The sequence below is a fragment of the Ammospiza caudacuta genome, chromosome 2 (assembly GCF_027887145.1).
Source record: "Ammospiza caudacuta isolate bAmmCau1 chromosome 2, bAmmCau1.pri, whole genome shotgun sequence".
NCBI lineage: Eukaryota > Metazoa > Chordata > Aves > Passeriformes > Passerellidae > Ammospiza > Ammospiza caudacuta.
In genome coordinates, this window is record NC_080594.1 from 90,298,755 (window position 1) to 90,323,203 (window position 24,449).

Genomic DNA, 24,449 nt, shown 5'->3' on the forward strand with positions numbered 1-24,449 from the left:
AACAGAAGCTGGCTGGACAGCAGGTCCTGGCATCCTGAGGGCTCAGGTGATCAGAATCCCTCAGTCTGCACATTTTGCTCTGTCCAGACTGCATGAATTTGATCTGTAATTTCAATACCATAGTACACATGTGCAACTTACTTCCATCCTACATACCTGTAATGTGAGTTTTGGGCAAGTTTTCTAGAGTTTCTACCATCTACTGCAATATGAAAAGATCTGTACCATGTTTCACATGCCAAGAATAACTTCTCAGTAATCCGAAATTGTGTACTTTTGACAAATTGCATCAGCTTTTTGTGAATGTTTCTGATGGAGAGAGATTAAAGACCGTTTTTTTCTCATGATTGAATGTAATCTTAAAAAATCAAGATCAGCTTGCAGTGATGATGTAGTGGCATGTACACCTGAATTTAAATGCTATTTTTGTAGCCAACCACACTCCCAATAAAAGTAGGCTTTTAGCGCATGTTCAGTTTCCAAAACAGAGAATTTATGTACCTGGAGAAGTTAAAGGAAATACAGTAATTTTGAGGGGAATTTGTATTTGTAAAAGTGTTTGAAACTTCTAAACAAAGATCTTGCTGACTCTTTTGGCTTTTCATTAACCTCAGGAAGAATGCACCTTCCCCTTTACCTGCTGAGTACAGTTCTTGTCTCTGCCAAAGGCTAGTAAAAATATCTCATAGAGAAATACAGAATGTTCTTACTAAGGAGGAAAAAAAAGAATATAACTTTAAAAAGGTGAAGACTTCATTTCTGAAGATTATTGTCCAGTGCATTTCCTCTAGCTTGTTAAAATCAATAAGAAAGGAAAAAGCAAACAAATTGCACTGGTAACGAACAACATCACTACGATAACTTAGCATCTGCTGAGAATAATCACCCAATAGCTTTGTGACAAGAAACCAGTTCTCCTGGAGTGGCTAAATTAATTCTCAAATAACAAAATGATGGCTGATCCCATAATATCACATATACATAACCAGAAATCAAACACCTGATCAAACTATCAACACAAGAAATCACAGTAAAAATGAAGAAAGAGAGCAAAGAGGGCAGCAGAATTAACAGCATTTTTTTCTGCACAAGAAAGTTAATGCCTGAACATGAAAGCTCATCCACACAAGCATCAAGTGAGCTCTTAGTTACAAATTTAATTATTAATTTAAAGTTTATTTATTAAGATGCTTTAAATAAAATTAAAATCAAGAAATGCCTGATCATTTGTACATAACAAAGTGTGGCAGAGATAGGAGAAAGGAAAGCATACACAGCCTGTCACATCACACATTCAATCAATTATCCTTAAGCTTTGAAAAACAAGAAATAAAGAGACTGTCATTGCCCATTCCAAGTAAATTCAAGAGTACAAATTAATTCCAGAGAGAAAGAAAATTAAAAGTTAAGGATGAAATGGAACTTTTTGCCCTCCATTACATAAAGGACAGGACTCTAGTAGTGCTCCTCCAACAGCATAGTACTTGGAAACCTACTGGGCACTACCACATATGTCAAACCTGACCCAGACTCTCCTCCCATTCTTGTGAATCAATCCAAACCTCCCATGCTAATGAGGACTGATTTCATATAGAACTACAGCATATGCACATCCATCCCCTCCATCAAATGGGCATTTAGTTGTATTGATTGATACATCTACATGTGCAGTTTCAAATATGGAATTCCATTATATTTGTGATGTATACATCTCAGATATTTAGCTTTTTTTTTTTTTACTAGACTGATTTCAAAACCACTCTAGCCAAAGTTGCTGTGGCCTTTGCAACTTTAATAGCCTAATTAATAAATTTCAAGTTTCAAGCTGTCAGATCGCTAATTACTTGAATTGCAGGTTAAAAGCAGTGTGGCGTGAATGCAAACTAATGATGCTGACTCTCAGTTTTTACAGACAGAAAAGTAGTTATGATTTGCATCCTTGTAACAGGGCAAGAGCCTTCTCTTTTCACCATTCCCAAAATGATGAGTATTTTTATGTTTGGGAACTGTCTTCTGTTAAAAGTGGGTGCAGCCTACTTGCTTCTCTTGCTGGAAGTCTTTGCAAATGGATTGAACTGATGTCTTAACACTGCCCTTAAGACTGAAAAGGAAATCATGTTACTGTGCATGACCTGTAATTAAGAGATGAAGCTGTTGCCCTGATTTTAGCCTTTTCAGTCTCTTTATTGGCCTTGGTCACTACTTAACTGACAAACCCATTTATCTGAATAATGTGTGATCCACAAAAGTTTGGTGTCATCCTCAGGTTTTAAAAAATAGGGACAGCTACGTAGCTTACCTGTGGGAAAGCTTTCCAAGAGCTCTGGAGACATTCCCTATGACATCCAATAAAGATTTTACAACATGCATTTGTGAAAAGCAATAGCTAGCTTATGAAATTTTGAAAAACATGTTTGAAAAATTAGGAAACCATTTTTTGCATTTTGGAGTCTGAAAAGCAAATCCTTTCCCATGTCTGTAACTGTACAGATTACCAATTAAGCAACAGAATAGCTTTTAATTATTTTAAAATATTTTAAAATAGAAGTAGCATAGTCATGGCAAGTAATACAGGATTGTTCATAATCTATGGCAAGTAATACAGGATTGTTCCAGGACTCCAGTGAGTTTTTTAAGGTACTTCTTTCCCATCACACACAAAGCACTCTAATTTGTGGCCATGCAGACCACCCAGGCCACAATACAGTTGTGATGTTATTATATGTACAAAAGTATGCTCATATATTACTAGATGAAATCTTGTTCATCCTAAGCTTAAAAAAATTAAAATTTTTCTTTGGCAAGAGAAAAGGAAACCACTGTGGAAAAGATCTTTAAATATGAATGGTAGATCTCTGAAATGGCTCTGCAATTCAAAATAAGAGAAAATTTCCCAGAGAGACGGATGAACAGGCAGAGAGAAGATGAGAAAGTCAATATCAACCATTATTCATGTATCTTTGCTCTCTGCTCTGTGGTTCTCCTATTCCTATATTTATCACAATACATTTAGTTGTGAGGAAGTGGATTCACGATGGCCACACAGACCCACTGACAGGTGCCTTGCCTTGCACATCTGCACATGTGCCACACAAACACATTGTGGGGGGATAATTGTGGCAGGAAATGCAGCACTGCAAGCACCACCTCACTTTGTCATCCCTATCAGGCACTTCACCTGCCTGCAAGCTGCTGATCCACCTCTCTCCTACAGGACTCTTACTCTATTTTAACAAGTCTCTATCTCACCTACCATCTTCAGTCATTTGTCTGCCTTCAACAAGCAAATAGTGAGTTATTTCCTTCTTTTTCTTTCATAACATGCCAGAGATGTCTTGGTTTACACCCCTGATACTTCAAAATCGTGACACTCTCATCCACAGAAAAGCTGTTTTACTGTAGGCAAATGAAGTTTTCTTGGCTTTGTAGTTATAATTATTCCCTGAACTAAATTTTGCAGAATGGACTTAAAAGTTGCCAAACGAGCTTGCTTTAACAGGAGAAAGACTATAAACAGCATCAATACCTTCTTTCAAGCTTGAATGCTGCATGAAATATGCTTGTGACATCTACACAGTATATGGTGATACAATGTGAAATTTATTGGCTCTTGCACAAGATAGCTGATTTCATTCCCTCCTGACTTACCATGTATAAATAATATGATTTCCCCAAGCTTGTGCTGATGAGCTTTACCATGCTGCACTGCATCCTACCGTGGATACATATCCAATGGTGGGGCTGGTTTTAAGGGAGCATCAGCAGGACTAGTGGCTTTGGTCTCTAGGGGGATCAAAAGTTTCTGTGGCAAATGCTTCTGTGGCCCCTCTGGGCATCACAGCACTGGGCTGACTGCCTCTCTAGCAAAGCTGCCCCTCTGAAGCCAGGCTGGTGGCAGAAGATGTATGGCCAATCCTCAGGCCCCAACTAGAGGCCAGTGTACTAGTGAAGGCCTCCTCCAAGATTTCAACCAAAATCTCAGCTGGTGAAGCCAAATGACACAGCAGCAATGGATGCAAGGAGGAGCTCCCTTTGCTTTGGACTTTCCCCTGCTGTCTGTGCCCTAAGGTATCAGTCAGGAGCTTCAGCAGAAGCCCCCCCATCTAGACATCCCACCAGAGACACATCTGTGGTTTTGCATTCCCACGAGGCACCTGTGACCCCCACACCACCTTCAATTCTGCTGCCAAGAGATGCAGACTGTGTAGCCCTGCTGAGGCTGTAAGAAGGGAAAAAACAAGGAATACTGGCACACACACAATAAGAAGATCATCATCAGGGCATCAACCTCAGTGCAGAGACCTCAGTCACTATGTCCTTATGTAGGCCACATTTTGAGATGCAGGAGGAATGTTTCCCCATGATGTTGAATGCCTTACCTTGTTTGGGAAGGGAAACTTGCTTTGTTCTGCCTTTCCTGGTGTGTGAATAGCTGACAGTGGAGGAGGCCATGAATGGGTCATCTCCTGAAAAACAATATTGTTCAGCAAACTGCATTTAGAAAGTCAATAGAAAAGGAGACAATGATAGCATATCAGTAGCAAGAGTACCTGGGCAGTGGAATATTTAAGTTACTGCAGCTTCTAGGAAATGCCCAGTTTTCTTATAATCTAGACAAAACATGAGCTACAATGATTTTTACAGACTCTTGAGAGCAGTTCCTAAGCACTGTTTCATTTTCCTGAATAGATAATTCATCTTAAGTGCAAAAAGTTTGATTTTTCTGACAATCTGCAAATACATTTTAATCACAGAATGTATTCAGGCTGGTGAGATGAACACATGTGCATTTTTTTGTAGATGGGAATGGAAATTTCAGTTCATGACCAGGTAACAGGGTACACACTGTGGACTAACCACAAAAAAAAGATTTCACAGGCAAGGTCAGAATGGTAAATACTTACCACTTGCTAACATTTAGTTCCTAAAATTGCCTTTATTATTGTGAAGGAAAGTTCCTAACTCCAATGTGTTTGTGTCTTGCAGGACACAGAGGTGTGGCAAGCCCCAGACAAGGGGTGCTGCACTCCACCATTTTCTCCTCCCTGTTTTGTCTTGAGGGACATTTTTTCATACCTAAGAGACAGATGTATCTTGACCTGACTTTTATGTAGTCATCTTTTACACAGCTTCAGGTAGAAGGTAGGCATCTGCTCAATACTGTTATGATTCAAGTCTGAATGAGTTGGTCTCCAAAGCAAGGCAGCTTCTGGGAAAGGATAAATGAAACACTTCAGGCAAGAAGTTTGTTCCTCTCTAGTGCAGGATATTAAGGGATGGACATGTTTCTTTGACATGTTCAGCACCAACAGCCACAGTATTTGGCACACAGTAACTTAAGAGAATTAATATGAGAAATAGTGCCAAGCATGGCAACCCTGAAAGTTGGTTTGTATTTTAGAAGAACTGAAGAGCCAATAACATCCTCCCTTAAGCAGGGGATTGCTGACACTATCAAGAGTCTGCCTGGCAGATGCTTTGCTGGGTTTTGCTACCATTAACTGACTGTGGAATTGTTTCTCAGTGATATTCCAGGGAGCCATGCAGAGATCCACAGCCTCCCAAAATAATACTGGCGTTATATTTCCATGACTCATTCCTTTTTAAAGAGAAAAGAAATGTTCTTGTTTGAAAAAAGCGTGTGTGAGTCTCTTGGCCATTCCTCATTAATGCTGACAGAACTGCTTCCTGACCCGGCATGGACTGAGCTGCTGCATTTTTTACATAGTGGAAAGTATCTGGCTGTTCTGCCAATGAAAGGACCAGCCCTTTCAACACAGTTTATTAGCAATAAATGTCACCTTTAAAGCATTCTTGATAAACAGTTTATTTCCTAATAAAAATTGCATTCTTTTATTTTATTTGAGGCTAAAAAGTTGCATGATTTATTATACTTCTGTAATCTATGTGCATACCTCTAATCAGAGCATCATCTGGTTTGCAGTTTCAGTATCAGAATTGCTTTGCTTTTCACTTCTTTGAGACAGATCATTCATCTTATGACTTCCTTATCTGATAAGTGCCAGCAATAACAGTATATAGCAATTTTTAATATACAGTAAAACTTCTTAAAACTCAGGCAGCAAAAAACACAGGCAATCAGATTGCTGTTTGCCTCAAGTATCTGGCACATGTGCTACTGTTTGCAAAAGATTAAGGAATTATGTATTAAGGAATATTCCAACAGTAAGGTGTATGACTATAAATTGACACAAAGGAGATTTGCAATGTGGATATTTAACCCTAAGTCTGTTATCTAAAAAAGTACCACTTTCACACCTGCTCTTCTTACTTCTCCCTTGGAGGACCATTTATTTTCTGAGAAATATGATATTGCATACATAGACTAAAGACGTTTCCACTGCTAAAACCCTGTTCCCAACCAAAGTGTTTTTTCCTACAAAAAGTTGAGGTGCTGAGCCCAAAAAAACACATGGGAATGACTAAGTGTCCCTTTCTTCCAAAGGGCAATGCTTTATGTTATCTCTGTCAATTGAAGAATGGGGGCAGCCAGACTGGGAACATCTGGTGGCTTTGACCTAAAGTTATCCTACTTGTGAAATATTCAGTCCTTGTGATTGCCATTTGCTCAAGAAGCAGTTCCTCCAGGTTACACAATTGGTGACCCCACTGTCACCTTCAGGGAGATGTCTCCTGAAGAGTCTGCTCTGTGCCAGCATGAACCAATCTGTTACAGCAGCAGAGCTCTTTCCTCCCACCTTGCCTGCCCGAGTCTGAAAATGATGCCTTCATCCAGGAAAAGGACCAGAGTGTTGATTAAAAATAAGGGTGACCTTTTTTTTTGACATGTCAGAATCTTTCATTTCTTCTTTTCTCCAACATTATTTTCATCCACACTTCAATGAAAAATAGCCTTAATGGTATTTCTTTTTTTTCCCCCCAACTACTTTCTCTTCTCCTTCTTTACTTTCAGTTGTGGTATAAAATAAAGCTTTCTACATAATTTAAATTTTATGTAACCCTTTCTGACACAAAGATTTAGCAATACTACTGATATCTGCCAGGGTTAATAATTGCCATTATCATGAATAGCTGAATATGAATTTACTAGAATAATATCCTGAGTTGTGTATTATTGTGAATAATACACTGTATTGATATATTGTTTATTTATCTCTACACTTTGAAATTCAGAAAACTATAAAATTAAATAAAATTAGGAAAAAAGAATCGGAAAGCCACCATGAAAATGTCCCAAACAACAGGCTGTCAGCACTGAGGAGTGGTAAGATTTAGATGCAGTATAATGTTTTCTTGAAAATAGAAACATTAAACTAAGCACAGAGTCTTCTTCTGGCTGCCAAAAACAGAGCCTCAAAAATCAGGAGAAAGGATATAGGTGTCCAGAAAATGTCAACACTTTGCAAGATCAAGCAGAAACAAATCCAGAATATGTTCAAGTGTGCCAAGTCTTAGGATTTTAGACTCTCTCTAAAGATATTTGAGACAGATTCAAAACACTAGGAGGGACATATGATTATACTGAGATCTTTCTTTTTGGTACATGGTGTGAAATGTCTGAAAATTCAAGCCTAAATGGCAACTATTTAACTAACTAAACAGAAAAGACTCAACTTTTATTGTAAAGTGAACTTTCATGCCCATCTTCTCTTCTCAGGAAAATTCCCTGTCTTTGAAGTTTGGCATTGGGCAGTACTGCCAAAAGCACCTGATGGACTGAAAACTGTTTGAAAAGGACTGATGAAAATTTAAATGTATTTAAGAGCCTTAGCACCTTCAAACTGGTGATAGAACATTGATTGACACAAAAGGCTTTTTAAATTTGAAAGAGAAAAAAAGTAGGATCTTTTTTAGCAGAAATCAAACAAAAAATAAGTCAGAAACACCTGGCACCAGAAAATGTTCCAGCCACTACAAGATAATGGCCCAATTTAAAACCAATTTATAGTCTTCTTGAAACCTGATTAACTTCATCCTAAAGCCTGAACACTGCCAACTAAAGAAAGTACTGAGAAGACATTTGGGGTCCAGAAGTGGGGAAAACAAAGACTTCTAGATAAAAGAAGGAAGCCCTGACCAGGCTGCTTAAAAATATATGTGGATAATGACATGTCCTGCCCAACTGGAGGACAGCTTGTTTGAGATGACAAGACTGCCCTCCTCCTCCTGCAGCCAGATGCACCAGCCCAAGGAGCAGCTCAGAGACCCTCTCTTTGTTTTGTAACACACATTTCTCCTTGTGAGAGTTGCAGCAATGTTGTTTTGCACTGGTGCTGGTGGTGATGGCAGGTCTCATTCACATGCATACTGTAACTCTACAACCCTGCAACTCTGCTCGTCTCTGCCTGTAGTAAATCACTTTTCAGCAGTCATACATAAATGTCCACGTTTACAAGCTAAAAAGGTCCAAGCCTAGTTAATCTTACTCAACATGCCAACTTGGCTTTTCTTCTCACTGAAGGGAAAACCTACAAATAAAGAAATCTATAGTATTGCATATCCTTGCTCCAAGTTCAGTTTCTGCAGCAACAATTAAGTAACCACACATTTCTTGGGGATTAATGACTGCTTGGCAGTGTTTTGTTTGGAGCTTTTAACCCTAGCTTGTTGATAATTTTTCAGGAAAAGTACCATGCAGAGGTAAATAATAGTACTCACTCTAGATTTAAGGCAATGCTATTTATCTAGTGTCATCAGTCTTGCTGTGTGGCACATGATACCAGGAATGGTTGAACTGATTCAGAAAAATCCTAATTAATAACAAGCAGGGAGATGGGTATCATCTAGATTTAAAGTCTTACCACATGCATAATCTTGCTGTTCACTCAGTGCCAAAACCAGAACTTATCACTGGATCATTAAGAAAACCAACTGTTTAATCCTCCTCTCTGCTTGTGCTCACCTAGCTGATTTTTGATTCATAATATTTTATCTCTCTACACATGATGATTTAAGAAATATTTGTGGCACCTCATAAAGGCCCCTGTCAAACACCTTTCGAAAATTATTTTAGCTGACTCAACTTCATCCACTGCTCTACTGACATGTCACAGGAATTACAGGAGATTTGTGAGACACAATTTTCCTTTGCAAATACTCTTGCTGGTTAGCTCAGGGGGACTGGAGAGGATCTGTCTTTGTAGTTGCCTACACTGAAATGCAGATTTTAGGGAAGCATTAGATATATTTATTCAGCTGGAAGTCAAGGCCATGCAATACTAATGCAGAGCTTTCCAAGACCCTTTAGCAAGTGATCACAAGACACAGTCTGAGAACTTCTGATCTAGTTACTCTTCTATCTTCACAATATTATCTTTTTTTTTTAAACACGAGTCTCCCTTTTTAACTGCTGTCAGTTGGCAAATATCCCTTTCAATTCAATGAAGCTTCCTCGCCACTAGCTGACAACATGGCTATGATTTTAGTGTCAAATATCTAAAGCAAAGAGTCAGACACTGAAACTTTTGGGGACTGTGTTGAAGCTGACAGTATTTCACTGTGGTAAGGTTCCTATCATGTGAAAAGCCAATTTTCTTTTTTCAAAATTGGTTCTGTATCTGTCATTGCTGCAACTTTTCTAACCTAAACCTCCAATATGCACCTATAAAATGGAATGATAAAGCTGTTTCATCTTGTTTCTTTATGATGTCACTTATCCATACTTAGAACTCTTTTTCTACTTCCTCATCAGTCCCACAATTTCCTTGGAGAAATTGATAATTTTCTGCTTACCATGTGAGTATCTCTTAATGGTCATTATCCTTTTGATAACTTGTTATTCAGAACCATCACCACCTGACAAAATACGTCGTAATTTTCCAGCTTCTATTGTTTCCTTTTTCACTTATGTTCTCTTCACTCATTTGGGTGGGTTTTAATTTATAATTAATATTAGCCATGTATGATGCAAAATGCTTTCCAAACTTGAGATAAGCAGCACACATGGCTTCACCCACTAACTGAAGGATGAAATAAGGGAACTAGAGTGAGCTCCCTATCGTGGTGCTGAATTGCAGTAAGGACACTGAGCTGGGTGCCAGTTCAGCACTGAACCTCAGTCAGCAGTTCTTCTGTCTCTCCTACTCCTGCTAAAATGATTTCAGGAGTCACTTTTTTCATAGCAATCTGCTGCAAACACATTCTACCACATTTCCCCTCTGGCACCAGTCCCAAGGCTCTCCAAATGCTCTGCTGCTTTCTGTAATATGAATTCCTTTCATTAGACTTCATCGGTATAATGTCCAAAGATACATGGCAATCCAGGGGCAAGTGCTTGTCAAGGAATATTTTTTGTTCTAAACAAAGAAATAAAGGTAATTGTGTAGCTTGTGACTGTGCCATTTTTGCTGTGCTTGGTTCTTCAGATGTGCACAGATGGTCATCAGCAGAAACTACTTGATAGTAACAGGACTTGGGAGCGTGTGTGTGTGTGTATCTGTGTCTGTGCGTGTGTGTGTGCTCATAGGCATGCACTGGAAGGAAAAAAGAGATATTTGGCCCATGAAAAGGAAAAAGGTAAGAAATTTTGCCGACTGCAGCACTAAATAATGTGTTCAGCATTAAACCTCCAGATATTTGGTATCTACAGAACTAAACCATTCTAAATCATGAGCAGTTGCAACGTGATCTGTGGATCAATTCGCCCTACAGCAAATCAGAAATGCCAGTGCAATAAGTTTCTGTTTGGAATATGTTATCTCTGCTTTAGTGGAACCATCCTGAAAATAACCTCAACACTTAGTCAAGGTTCAGCAATCTAGGACAGATAAATGTAAAAGAAGGCTACAGCTGCTTACTTATCAAACTGACTTATTTAGGTCCTTCATTTGTATGATTATAATTCTTTAACATAGAGGCTTGCAAATTTTTATTCATTTTGGGGGGGAATAAATGAGCCTGTAAGTCTAGAAGAAGTTATGAATACCTAAAAGAAATGTGGTTTCATTCTAAAAACAAGGTAACTAGCTTATAAACCATGTCATGCTCTCTCATATCAGAGTTTAGGACAAAACTCCCTCCCCTCCCCTATTAGGAAAGGAAGGTGTTCTTTTACAGGTAAATCCCAGAACAGCATTAAGACAACTTCCTTATTTTTTTAAAATATTCTTCACTGTAATGAAAAAAAAAAAGTACAATTTCTCCTTTAGTCACAAAGATGAATATCTCCTCCTAGCTAGTGAGCTGTGTTTCTAGATGAATGCATTGAGCCGTATGATACAACAAACTGTCTGAAAACCAACCTTGCTTGGGCAAGCTGAGATGATGTGGTTAATCAAGGTACAATCTTTATTAGTACATTAACCTCCTGCACTCAAGGACTATGGATTCTAATTCCTGAATTGCCATGCAAGACTGATGCAGCTAGTTTTCTAGTCTCAGTTGGCAGCAAGCTAACAGAAGAGGCTAATGAAGATGAATAGCTGCCTCTTGGGAGTGGGGGGAGGAAAAAGAGGAGAGGAAAAGACCTAGGATACTTCAAGGTCCAGATCTCTGCATGATTTCAGATAATAATGAAAAAGTGCATATAGCTGACATTTTCAGAGACTGTAACAAGCATGTTAATTCTTAGGCAATGGTAGTGGCCTCAGAATTGCTCTTGAAACATTTCAAGAAATTAAAACAAAGGCTATTGAAAAAAAATAGCAGGACACTGGTCAGGGTCTTACTCTTGTTTTGATGGATTATTGTATTAATACAGACAAGAAAGCACAGAAAAAATGTTCAAAGCTGAAAACCAGATACATTTAGTAAGGAAAACATCTGCGGTTTAGAGAAGACAGAAATACCATCACGGTAAATATTTATCAATACTGAAATATCTTTTCCACAAATGCATGCAATGTTCTAATATAAACACTCCTTTAATTCAGACAAAAATACACTGCTAAAGGCAGGGAGGTCATTGAAGCAAATTTTGTGGGGGGAAAAAAAATCTATCTTTTTTAAAATAAATTTTCCATTCTCTTATGTTGTGGGAGACTGGAAGCTTTGTGATAGGTACATTAGTGGTCCTGGATCACTCCCTGATCGGATGAAATAATATGTCATTGGTTTAGTCTAATTTGTTCTTAATTCCAATTTCATACCCCTTAAGCCACTTTAAGAGGACTGGGGGTACCATAAAGACTTACTTGGTTCCTGAAAGCCTGGGCCTCACTCAAAGGGCTCTTTTGTGCATCCACAGTGGAGATTCACCAGTGGGTATGAATTGGTATTTTTAGCTCAGCTTGTTCAGCTAACTGATTGAGTATGTCAACCTCTGTGAACTTAGGGGCAACACAGTGATGCCTGTGTGCTCTGTGCACAAGCTGTGGGCAAACACCACACGAAGTAAATGTACCTTGTGCTCTGGGTTAAAGCACAACCAAAAAGCCTTTTGGCTAACATACCTGTGAAGGCTGCCAACCATAACAAGAAGCAAGGAAGCTTCTGTTCTGTGCTACTACAACAAAATTGGTCAGTGTGAAAAGATGATAGAGAGGGTAAGAAAAATCCATAAAAAGGAAAAAGTCAGAATTAGAGTATTAGAAGTTAAAATGCTGTCAAATGTAGCTCTATAAAGTTCCAAGAGGTTTTGCACTTGTGGTTTGTTAATGAAATTAAATTAAATCTGTTAAATTTACAGGTGAAAATTATAGCAGGCTGGAGCCTTGGACTGAAGAGCTGAGCATCAAGACAGAGCCCCTCCTTCCCTTTTCCCTGCCATAAAACAAAGAGGCTCTGCAAGGCAAAGCAGCCTGTAAATCCTTCCTGGACAACCTTGCATGGATGTGGCTGACTGCAATTAGCAGACAATTTTGTTTATGATGCTCTGACAACTTGGGGAATCTGTTCATATACAAGTCATTTATTCTGAATGAGATTAAGAAATCAGTGTAGCACTGTGTGCTTCAGTGTATGTGAATTCAGCCATCTGTTCTCAAGGTTACATCATGTGCCTCCTAGATCTGAATTGACAGAAAGATGTTAAATCTTGCTGGTTTGTATTCTAGAAGTAGCACAGTGGCACAATGCAATGTCTGAAGGCAACAGTTCAGTAAGGGTACAGAGGTATACAGAGTTGAACATAGGTTCATGTCCAGAAATTAGGAACACCATAGACTGGGACACTGTACCCAGAAAGGTGTTAGAGATAATCAGAGGACAGGAAACTAAAAACAAATATCTCACATGTCATACTCTTGCCCAAAGAGCTCAATCCATTGGGGTGCATTGGGGTGCATTTGGATATGGTAGCACAACAGAACTGGTTATGCCAATGCTGTAATAGTGCATTTCCTTGAACACATTTCTTCAGAAATGCTGGGAATTCTGAAGAAGTGGGAAAAAAAAGGAACAGAGAAAAGATCACAGATGAAATCAGCTCTGTTACACTAAGAGCCACTAGGCTTGAATTGTGTAAGCATCTTCATGGGGGAAAACCCCCTGTAACATGACTTCTAGCAAACCTATTTGGAGCTAACTGTGAAGTGTCCCCAGGAAAGGCAGAACCTCTACTCAACACCTTCAATAGGACTCACAAGACATGACTTAAAAAGTCAGGGGAAACTCTTGCCAGTCCACAATAATAGAAAAAGACAAAATTCACTAACATCATTAGGGTTACAGTACACATCTTGTAAGGCAATGGATAGAAGAACCAAATGGCAAGGTGAAGGTAGGGAAAAAAGAACAACTTCTCATGAGCTGGTGGTTCACTGCAGGGATGCAGTGCTATGAAAATGCCTATCTTCATCTCTTCAAGTCATAAGATAAAGGATGTTTTTCCAAATTATGTGCTTCAGCCAAATACAAGATAATAGGTTCAAGACAGGAGTGTGGCTGAAGTTATCTGGCTTGCCACACAGGTCAGAGCATTAGTCATTCTGGGTGATAAGATACACTATTCAGACTCACACCTAAAATGCAGCTAAGTGTGATTTTCTTGTTTATTTTTCAGTCTCTTAAAATCCTCAGCATTTATCATTGTCAATACATACTTTGTAAGTCAAGAAAACACATGAACCATTTGCATTCACATGTGAATGTTAGTACTGACCACAAAAGGAGTGACTGTGAGAAAGGCATGTCCCATTGTGCTTTAGAAAACACAGAATAAGAAGTTTCTTATTTTCTTATGTATCAGTAACCTATAGTCCGTACTTGTCCTCTGCTGCTTTCAATTTCATAAGCTCCTGATGCACCGCAATAAACCCTGGGGATTTGAGTGTGGGGATAAACACAATGGAGGCATTTGCCCAACACTCTTGCTATGGCCTGCAGAAAGACAGCATGGGGCACATCAGTGGACCTAAGATCTGGACCATCCTCTAGAAGAGTGGGGAGAGGGCTGGAGGCCAGTCCCTTGCTGCTGTGCAAAGAGATGTTAGGCTTGCCAGCAGCACTGTGTGTCAGGAGTCCTTGTGAGGGCACTGTGCACAAGCAGGGAGCCTGCCTGGCTGGGAGCTCTGCTCACCTTCCTGTGCTCAGGAGCCAGCACTGATGCTTTAAGGTTTAGCTTCCATATTTTCCAGATTCCATGGGCATGAAACAGCACTTACAATTTCTCCCTGAAACACATGGGGTGGCCTTTGCAATGCTGTCAGAGGCAGGCAGAGCCCCTTTGTTTGCCTCAGATGTCCCTAGGCAATCTGGCATTTCTTGTTAAAGCTCATTTTGTGTGTGTGCCTCTCTCTAGCTGCAAACACAGCCATGGAGCAGTGAAGGGGACCATTCTGTAGCTGTGCAATTTGTCTAGTGCTTATATTAAGTGTGTTCCTCAAAGCTATTATTGTCTCAAGCTCTGTCTGTTTTAAGCCCTGAAACTATTTCGTGCTTATTATATGCACTGGCTTTCATTTGCAAGGTAGTCTGCAAACCTGAATTAGGCATCCCAGCATCCCCATAATCTCTGTAAGTACCATAGAATTATTATGAGTTACAACTCATAAAATTGGAACTAAGGTTGAAAGAATCTTGAGTCAGAAAGTCCCTTAAGAAAACCCTTGTCTTGACGTAGATGGCACTGAGGGTGACAATGCCAATCTGCGGTTCCAGATGGAAAAAATAGTACAGGGTATGAAAATATACATTGAAGATTTCTTTCAACTCTGAAAACATGTTCTGGCTTCATCCATTACATCATTTATTTCATTAAAAAATAGATTAACATCAGTATCTTATGCATTATTGTCTGCATAAGAAATTTGCATCTATTTTTAAAAAAGGCAATGATTTTTAAGCCATTTTAACTAAAATGAAAATCACATTAAATTATTAGAAAGCAAAATAAACAAATCTTTGAAACAGTTTTTAACTGTTTAACTTGAACTGCCAAAGGCCCTGTATGGGGCACAGCAAACCTTTTGAGACAGCATGTCAGGCTGCCTCACCATTTCTAGATATTCTCTGCCGGTGCTGTACCAGATTCTCACCACAGACAGCTTGGTTTTACAGCTAGAATGATATGAAAAATGATGCTAGCAAAAGTTTTTATGACTCTCTAAAAAATTCCTCAATATGTTTGCCAGCAAACAGTAGGTGATTGTGAAATTATAGGCTACATTATGATAGAGGTATGCAAGGAAATAAGATGGTTACAAATGCTTGTTTATTTTTGAGCTCTTAACTACATGATTTACTTATCCACTTTACAATTTAATTAACATTCCTTTGCTGACATTTAAAAATGAGGATGTATATGTTTTCTTTTTTTTAATCTCTTAGAAATCATGTGGAAAAATTAAAGTAATACATAAAGAAAAAGGAAACAGGACATATCTTTACCACTATTTAATTATGTTACCTATTTTTCAGAGTGCAGAGAAACAGAAATAACTGCCTTAGCATTGGAAATTTAAAATACTGAGTATCACAAAAGGTTGTTTCATTGTAGCAAACATTAATTTCTTTTGATTCCTCTTTATAAGAAGCATCAAACTGCAATTCACTGAAATGAGAAGGTTTAGATAATGTCTATGTAGCAATTAATATCCATTTAAGCCTTCAGGGATTTCTCTGCCCAAGCAAAGTTTTCACCCCTGTTGATTAAAATTAGTCCTTTAGGTCAGTTCTTTTTCACTTTGAAAGAGTTTCTTAGTAAAACAAAGCAGTGGATATATCCTTCTAAGCTTTAGCATACGTAGAAGCCCATCAGAAGAAAGACCACAACATAAAGCTTTTTTCCCTACTAGCAATAAAACCATAAATTTCAAATACCCTCAAAATGCAATGGAGTCAGTTGGAGATGTCTGCACTGGTAAAAAAGTACTATAATAATGAACATTTGGGGCTCCTGCAAGAAGGCGACTTAAAATAATCTGCATGGGCAAGGCAGCTACATCCAAAGGATGTAGTTTGTAGTGTGGAGAGAAGAAACAGTGATCTACAAGTGACTCAACTAGTGCAATTCTGTGTTCAGAATACCAGACATAAAAAATACCAGTGGTACAAACCCAGTGCATTCCTAGTGCTGGATTACATCAACCAAAGGGAACTTGTGTTACAGCAAGGCAAAGCACCATGACCTGCCAAGGGTTTTGCAGACTGTTCAGCAAATAGAAGCATTCATAATACTTGTGCACCAGAAAAAGAGGAGTTTTAAGACAGAGGATGTGATAAAGTGAGATGAGAAAAGATAAAAACTGTACTTTCAAATTAATCCTTTAATGCCAACTAGCAGTAAAGCTTTTAGTAGAGTCTGTTCAGTTTTATTGATAGGTTCAATGTGTTGAATCCCTATCCATATTCTAGCCTCAGTGCCTCAACTCACATTGCTGTTGGTTTCTGATGCTTAATCTCATTAGAGCAGCTATTTGTATTGATATACCCAATAAGGTTGCTAACACTACCTTAGCTAAGTGTTATTTATTGTATCTGTATATACAACAATATTAACACAGTCAAGCATCAGCATCGGCACTTGAGGGCACCATTAAATTCTCCCAGTGTTCAGTGAGAGATTTAATGATGGATTTAATAGTATTAAATAGGAAAAAATGCCCTTGGCCTTTACATTCTCATTTAAAAACATATAAAAGAGTAGTAATTCAGGCAGTTATACTTCTTTCAAAGATTTTCCTTTAAATCATGCTCAGCCATAAGAGATCAGTTGTACTTTGGTAGTTATTGTATCTTGACCAAAGACAGCAGCCCCTGGCCTACCAGAATCCCCAAATTGTTGGCAAATTCTGACTCAAGTTCCTATGATAAATATGGGTGAGTTTGCTGCTAAAAAAATACGGACTGGTGAAAAATTAGCATGATGATGTTGCCTGCAATCTACAGTGATGAGGCTTCTGTTAGCAATAGAGGCAAGTAGAGCTGTGAAATAACTGGACATTTATGTCCAGGCTTTTATGCTGACTTTTTCCATGGAATATAAATATGCTAGAGTTCTGGGAGTTTTTGTGCAGTAGTATGCCTGCTGAGTTTTTTCATACCTTTTAGCTACTTTTACCTTGCTTTCTTCCCATCTCCTGATCTCCGTTACTAAATCACAGAATTGCTTATGTTGGAAAAGGCCTCTGAGTAAATAATACTCTGAGATCATCAAGTCCAGCTATTAATCCAACACTGCCAAGTCTACCAATAAACCAGGTCCCCAACTGTCTCCATGGAGATATTTGAGAGACATCTATATGTCTCTCAGACATCTCCATGGATGGTGTCTCAACCTCATCCCTGGGCAGTCTTTTCTGACGGACCTACTGATGCTGTGTAGCCCATCAACAAGAGAATTTCACTTTAGAAAGGCATGGGAAAGGCTTCTTTCCCCTGTCTTTGAAATAACTACATCCTTTAGGTCAAAGAACTAGGACTCAGTATGGACTGGAAACTTTCTGTATACACTGCCTAGCCAAGTCTGTCCTCTTACATTCAGTTTGAAAACACACAGTAGGAGGGAAAAAAAACATTGGGAGACAAAAATTCTCCCTATGTGATCCTTACCAGTGACCAGAGGGTCACCTAAGCACCTGTGACTTCTTAAGCTTGGAAACTGTGGGCCATATATGCAGGCTCACAGTGACTCTGTATGTAGAACCAAATTTATATCACCAGGAATTAACAATTGTTCATTTGTAGGCTTTTTTAAAATGTATTTTCAATGTCTATCATGAAAAGGATTAAACACTTACACTAGCAATATGAATACCGACAATTAAAAAGTGACAGTAAACCCATCATATTTGAATTGAAACCAAATTTAAAAGGCTTTTCTCAGCAATTTTGGCATTAAAAAGAATATGGATCAAATCAAAATTATACTTACACACACATGGGTAATAACACTTAAAACTGGAACCTTAGCAGCAAATAGTGCAAAAAATGACAACAACAACAAAAGCTGAAGTGACTGCTTGTCAGGGAACATTCACATTTTCCTCTGAAATTTCCCTGCTTGTAAATAGTTCCACTGACACAGATACTGGGGTATTTTGAATAAACTCATTTTATAACATCTCTCAATACAACACACCTAGTTTAAAGCATGAGTTACGCAACAGAGACAAAGAAAGGGACAGGCCATTCTCATTTCTTCACACATCCAGGCATGCTGGATTACTTAAAGAGTATTATATAAACGTAGACATGTTTAATTCCACAGTGCTTCCCAAAACAAGGGTAAAATACTGCTGATATTCAGCTACATCACGGGTGGGAAAAAGCCATATAGAGTGCACAGTTCACTGCACAACAGAAAGGGGATGGGGAGTAGGCTAAAGGAAGTATTATCCAAGGATGAGAAGAAATCCTGTTTTTTATCAGACAAGCCCCCAGGTCTCTGATGTCATTTCAGAACATGGGTCTTTGGCTATTGCAGATACAGCTAACATCCTCATACAATGAAACACATGCTTGTCAGTTTATCTGTTTCAGAAAAATGAGTGAAGAAAACCAGGTTCTTCCTTGTACCATTAGAGCCAGGACTCCTGCATCCCCATTCACACAATCATTTTGGTGCATCAGACCTTAGGTGGATACACAGCTAAGGCTTAGTTTATATATTTGCAAGTGTGGTGCATATGTAATATGCACATTTTGCACATTTATTTTGGATAATGAGAAAGCAATTTGCAGTTAATTAAAAAAAATTATCTTAAGTGGTAAGGTTTATTGAGAAAGTACCAGTACAGGTACCATAGAACTGTCTCCTCTTGCAATCTACAATAAGATTTATTTTATTTTTTTATCATCTCTAGCAGCAGGTAATCCTGTATTAGGCATTCTTGAAATGACTTCATAGCACTTTGCCATCTTTGGATGAGATAATTGTGGTGAGACTTTTGGAGGCTCTAAGCTTTACTTCTGTCTGTGGATGCTCAGAGGCAACTTCCATTGAAGTCAATGGGAGCTAAATGCCCATAAATAGTAAGTAAAAGGAATTTTACTAGTGGCAGTAAGGATTTATAAATGCTTGAGTAGGCAAAATCTCTTCCTCAAGCTGGTTGCTAAAATGATATACTTTTAAGAGACTGAAAAGGTTCATCTAAAATTTACTCTCTTGGTTAAATAATACTTACACAGGTTTTTGCATGCCGATTATGTATCAATTATTGTATAATTGCATCATTACTTTAATTAGATTAAACTGCATAATTGGGATGTCTAATTAGAGACTGAGGGGGAAAAAAGGTAACTTACCTGACATTAACTGTGGTTTTTGAAGAGGGGCTTCCACACAGATTTTGCTCTAGGGGCAAGTTTCCAGTGCAGGAGTCACTGGCTTTCTCTACAGTGACAAGACTGAGGTGGCCCCAGGCACACCACCACCACCATCCGGACCCTTGCCAGAGCAAGGGAGGGCATTTGCCACTTGGCACCTTATCAGTGAGGTGTGTCAGAGCACTGGGCTCCAAGTCAGCAGTGCCAGCAGTGAGGGGATGTGGGTCATTGAGTTTGTGTGGAAAACCTTTCGCAGAAAACCAGAGTTAGTGTCAAGGAAGCTGCTCCTCTCTTCCAAATGCTGGGTGCTGGGCCACAGGGACCACGAATTCTTGGTAATGAACAACTGCATTTTAAATAGAGATGCAGGGGGAGAAATCTTACCTAAAGAGCAACAGAGGGACAAGCTGATCAGGATTCTGATTTTCCAGCTGGAAGTGGGAAGTTGAAGAGATACCTCAGCAAATGGAGTCAAAAGAGGTCCCAATGCCTAGAGTATCCTCTGGAGGATACTCATGGGAAATGGCAATAAAGTACAAAATCTACTTGGACAAATCTCCATAGGAATAAATTGGTTTCTATCCCTTTCAGACTGGACATCTGAGCAATTTTGAAGGATCACTTAGAAGTGTCAATCCTATACATGTTAAATGATATATCACCACCTTATTTTTTTGAGTGCACTGAGATTTTGTGAAGAAAACAGGTAGAAGGCTGAACTGATGGAGCTGGAGATGGATGTGAAATCTGCAAAAGTTTCCAAAACTATCTGCAGGTCATGACATAAGCTAAACACTTTTCCAGTGATGAACTTACATTGTGTCAGGACTTTATTGAAAGCTGTCAGAAGAACGAATGCTCCAGGGTAGTGAGGGGATTATAATTTTTTTCCTCCAGATATACAAATTTAAAAGATTCACTTCCACATCTTCATAAGACATAGCAAGAGCCTGAAGTTGGAATGCCCTAGTTAAGGTAGAGGTGCCTTTGGCAGCAATGCCTCATGACAAGTAAAGCTACAGATACATAATTATTGGTAAAGGAGCCCAGGATTTGGGATCTCTCAGAATCTTTTGAACTTAGGAGAGAATTTCAGACAAGGCTGAACTTCAAAGGATGAAGCAGTGGAGGGGGTAACCAACACATTCTGGATCTCTCCCTATCAAAAGCATCATTCACCTCTGTATCCTAACCAAGTGACAGTAACTAAGATGAGGGAAGACCAACAAGGGCCAAGGCATGCATGTTTAAAATACAGGAAAGTAGATGTCAGAAAAATTGTCCCATGGTTGAAGATGCTGATTGGCTCAGCATTCCTTCTGTTTTGGTTCCTTATTTTTTCCCTGGTAACTTGGAGTGAAATAGAAATGGCAAGACCACTTATGGTGACATGAGATGGTGAGATGCTGCTGTTGGGCTCCAACAAGAAAGATGTATCATGACTGAGCTGATCAGGGAGCTGCTGTGAAGCAAACCAGTCCATATAATTCTTATGATCAGCTTTGTAGAGGGTTCTGGCACTAATATGTTTGGAAGAATGTTGGCCAAAAGAACTTGGACTATCAGGTGTTGGCTGGCACCAGGTGTCAAATTTGGCTCTGGTCCTAGGAGACTAAGATTCACAGAAAGACAACAAACAGGGCTGGAAAATTCATCACATTGGACAAACAAAATTGCCTTGATCCTGTTTGTTTGAGTGTTCTAAGAATTACAGGTATCTAGAGAGTCAGTGGGGAAGTAGAGAATATATTGAAGTAAAACATCAAGGGTTTTTTAATGAAGTGCATAGCAAAGAGAAGTTGGTAACATCTCTCTTCCTGGCCACAGCTATTTTTTAATCCATAAAACCCTATAGAGCACTGAAAAACTGAGTTGCTTGGGGCAGGGCATTTTGCAGACTATGCCAGTTGGTGGCAGCCAGAAATAAGCATCGTCTACCTCACCATAATATAGAAACACCCCCTTGTCCCCTAGGCCCAGATGAAGTGTTTAATGAGTGCACTGGCAGAGGGCAAGGCTGCCTGTCATCCCCTGCACAGTCCTGGAGTGGGGCAGTGTGTCCCTGGACAGGGCAGTGTGCAGTTTCATGTCTGCCACTGATCCAAGGAGGAGGCTGCCACTTCACCTCCTGAGCTGACAACCTGCTCATGGACATGATGGGAGGTACTGCTGCAGGCGGAAGAAGAGGCAATCCTGCTGCACATCTGGCCTGCTGATCAGCAAGGACAGCCCTTCTGAAGCAATGGGAACCCATGGAACTACAGTGCCTTTGGAAATCAGAGCTGAATTTTTTATAAACCGGTGAAATAATGTACAACATAGGTATGGGGCATGATGTGGTGTGTGAGTTGGAGTCTCACCGCTTGTTTTGCTCTGGAGTGCATTGTTGAGTGAGAAGCAACAGCTTTTTCAGTGATCACAAGTGTACTCTTGTGTTCCTGTGGCACTGTGGGGAGGAAAGCTGGTCAGGTTGGATATTCATCATTCACTTCCAGCAGGATCAGACAGAGGTGCAGAGCAGAGGAATTGTTGGTGGGAAAGCAGTGCTAAGGTTTTCACTAACTATGCTGGAGGAACGGTGTTAAAGCTGTTGTACCATCCAGAGGCCCAAACATTAAAGGTAAATTGTGTGGTTAGAAGCAATGGAAGAGTAGTGTGAGTCCACCCTGTCCCTTTCCTTGCAAGTCACAGGGAAGTAGGTAGGGTGCAAACGGAGCCATGTGGTTATTCAGAAAAAGTCCAGTGTGTTTCTGGGGTAAAATCTGCAGGTAGGCATTTATTTCAGACTATCTGCTTTAACTAATCAGCTTTAAATCACTGTCAAAATTATTTGCAGGTATTTTTTAGTAAGGTACATTGATTCATCATGAAGTTAAACATTTCGGCCTTTGCAATTTCTTTTCTTTCATTTGCAATTTTATCTATTACAATTTCACAGAATTGTGAAATTAGTCCTGTTATAAATTAATTATTTGCACATTTATCCTTTAAAAAGTAGGCTTTAGAGCATAAGTCTTATACCTATTTTTAAATCTTCTACAGCTTAAAAAGAATAAGAGAATCAACTTCTTTCACATTTCTTTCACTCCTCCCCACCTCTGGTGCACACGCCTTTAGAAATAACTGCCCTGATACCACACCTCAAATTATATCTTCCAAGGGAGATGTTAGACAAAATCCCATTGACTTACTGGTTGTTGTTGTGTGGGTGTGTACCAAGGAACAGCATTTAACAAAGCTTTTAACATGCCAGCTTTTATCCAGAACAGCTTAATTAAAATCAGATATTATAATAGTACCATTTGCCCCAAAATGAACAGTAGGTATACTAACTGCCAGTGCATTAAGTTTGGTTAATGAAAGGAGTTATAATACACTACCAACAAAGGTATGAGGGATGAGGATAATAAAGAGCCATTTGCTGCATGCTGAGGTCTGTGGAAGCCTCCAGTTCCCCCTTGCCTAGTGCTGGCAGCCCCTTCATGTGCCATGGATCCACGTGAGCCTGCAAAAGCATCTGGGGGGTACACGTGCCAGAGCCACCTCTGTGCCTGGGGAGCACATACAGCCCTAGCAGACAGCTCTCCAAGTCAAAGAAGATTGGGAGAAGTGGTAATGAAGGGAATAAATGCTGGAACTCAGAAAAAAAAAAAATTGTTATTTTGTTGTGTGGAAGATATTTGTGAGTGATACTGCCTGTTATTGCCAACTGCATTTTTCTGAAATAGATTTGCCTTCTCCAGGTGAGAATGAAGTGAGGTGATGAAGTCAGCTCAGTCCTATAAAGCCCCAAATCTTGCACAACCTGACCCAAGCAGAGGCAAAACTGTCTCTGGATTTGAAAATGCTAATACACTAGGAGTTTGCAACAATGCTATGCTGAAGTAGGAGCTGCAGATTGTGTTGAAAAGCAGAAGAAATGAGTTTGAAAGGGAATATTATAAGTTTCCCAGAACACCCTAGGTAGTCCCTGTATTTTGTTGTTGCTGCTTTTTTAACCCTAGCTGTCATAGGACATATCTTAAATACACCACCACTCAAATTACTTGTCTGATTTTGAATCCCAAGTGGATGGAAGTGCGTGGCTCCCTACGTGAAAACAAATTGCGATGAAGGTGGAAACTAAAGATTAGCACTAATGCACACACTTTAGGCTTCAACGCCAAATTCAGCTAATAAAAGACCTGTTATATTTCTCCAAAACTTAACGGATGAAACCTCAATCAAAAGATATCTGAGGAAGCAGAATAGGATCAAGAACAGGGCTAATTCTGCAGAATTAAGGAGCAACATGAAGATTTTTAACGAGGAAGCAGACACCTTTGCAATAACTGCACTATGATATGTTGCCTAGCAACAAGATATAAAAATGATGTATAACGCCAGTAACTTCTTTCACATATGAAAACAGCACCCTACCAAGACAGCTTCATAATGTACTCTTACAAACTAAAAATCCATAGAGACCATTAAAGCCTCCATCTTCTGTAATATACTCTGTTAAACAATCATGTGTTTTTGTAAATGCAGTAAAACACTGAATTTATTTAATGATTACCCAATGATACATCAGCAGCAGCAAGCAGGAACATTTCTATTTTAAGCCTGCAGGATCCATCCCAAGACATCACACTTCAACAGAGAACAAATGCAATGAGCCAGACCCGTGCAGCGCCTGGGAGAGAGATGCATTTATGGGGGCCAAATTAAAATCACCTTCTGTCTGATGAAAAAATAGCATTATTGGAATGCACAGAAATGCATTTATTGCCTTTTCTTTTCTTCTGTGGCTTGTAGTTTAACATGATATTGCTCCCAGAGCA

General features: G+C 39.2%; 1 protein-coding gene across 1 annotated transcript in view; it reads right to left on the reverse strand.

Moving 5' to 3' along the window:
* The window catches only part of AFF3 (ALF transcription elongation factor 3), a 266,456-nt gene that overhangs the window by 121,380 nt on the left and 120,627 nt on the right, over window positions 1-24,449 (reverse strand). The window contains exon 5 of the mRNA XM_058825605.1: window positions 4,380-4,466. Coding sequence (XP_058681588.1) covers window positions 4,380-4,466 — 87 coding nt within the window. The remainder of the gene's footprint in view (window positions 1-4,379; window positions 4,467-24,449) is intronic.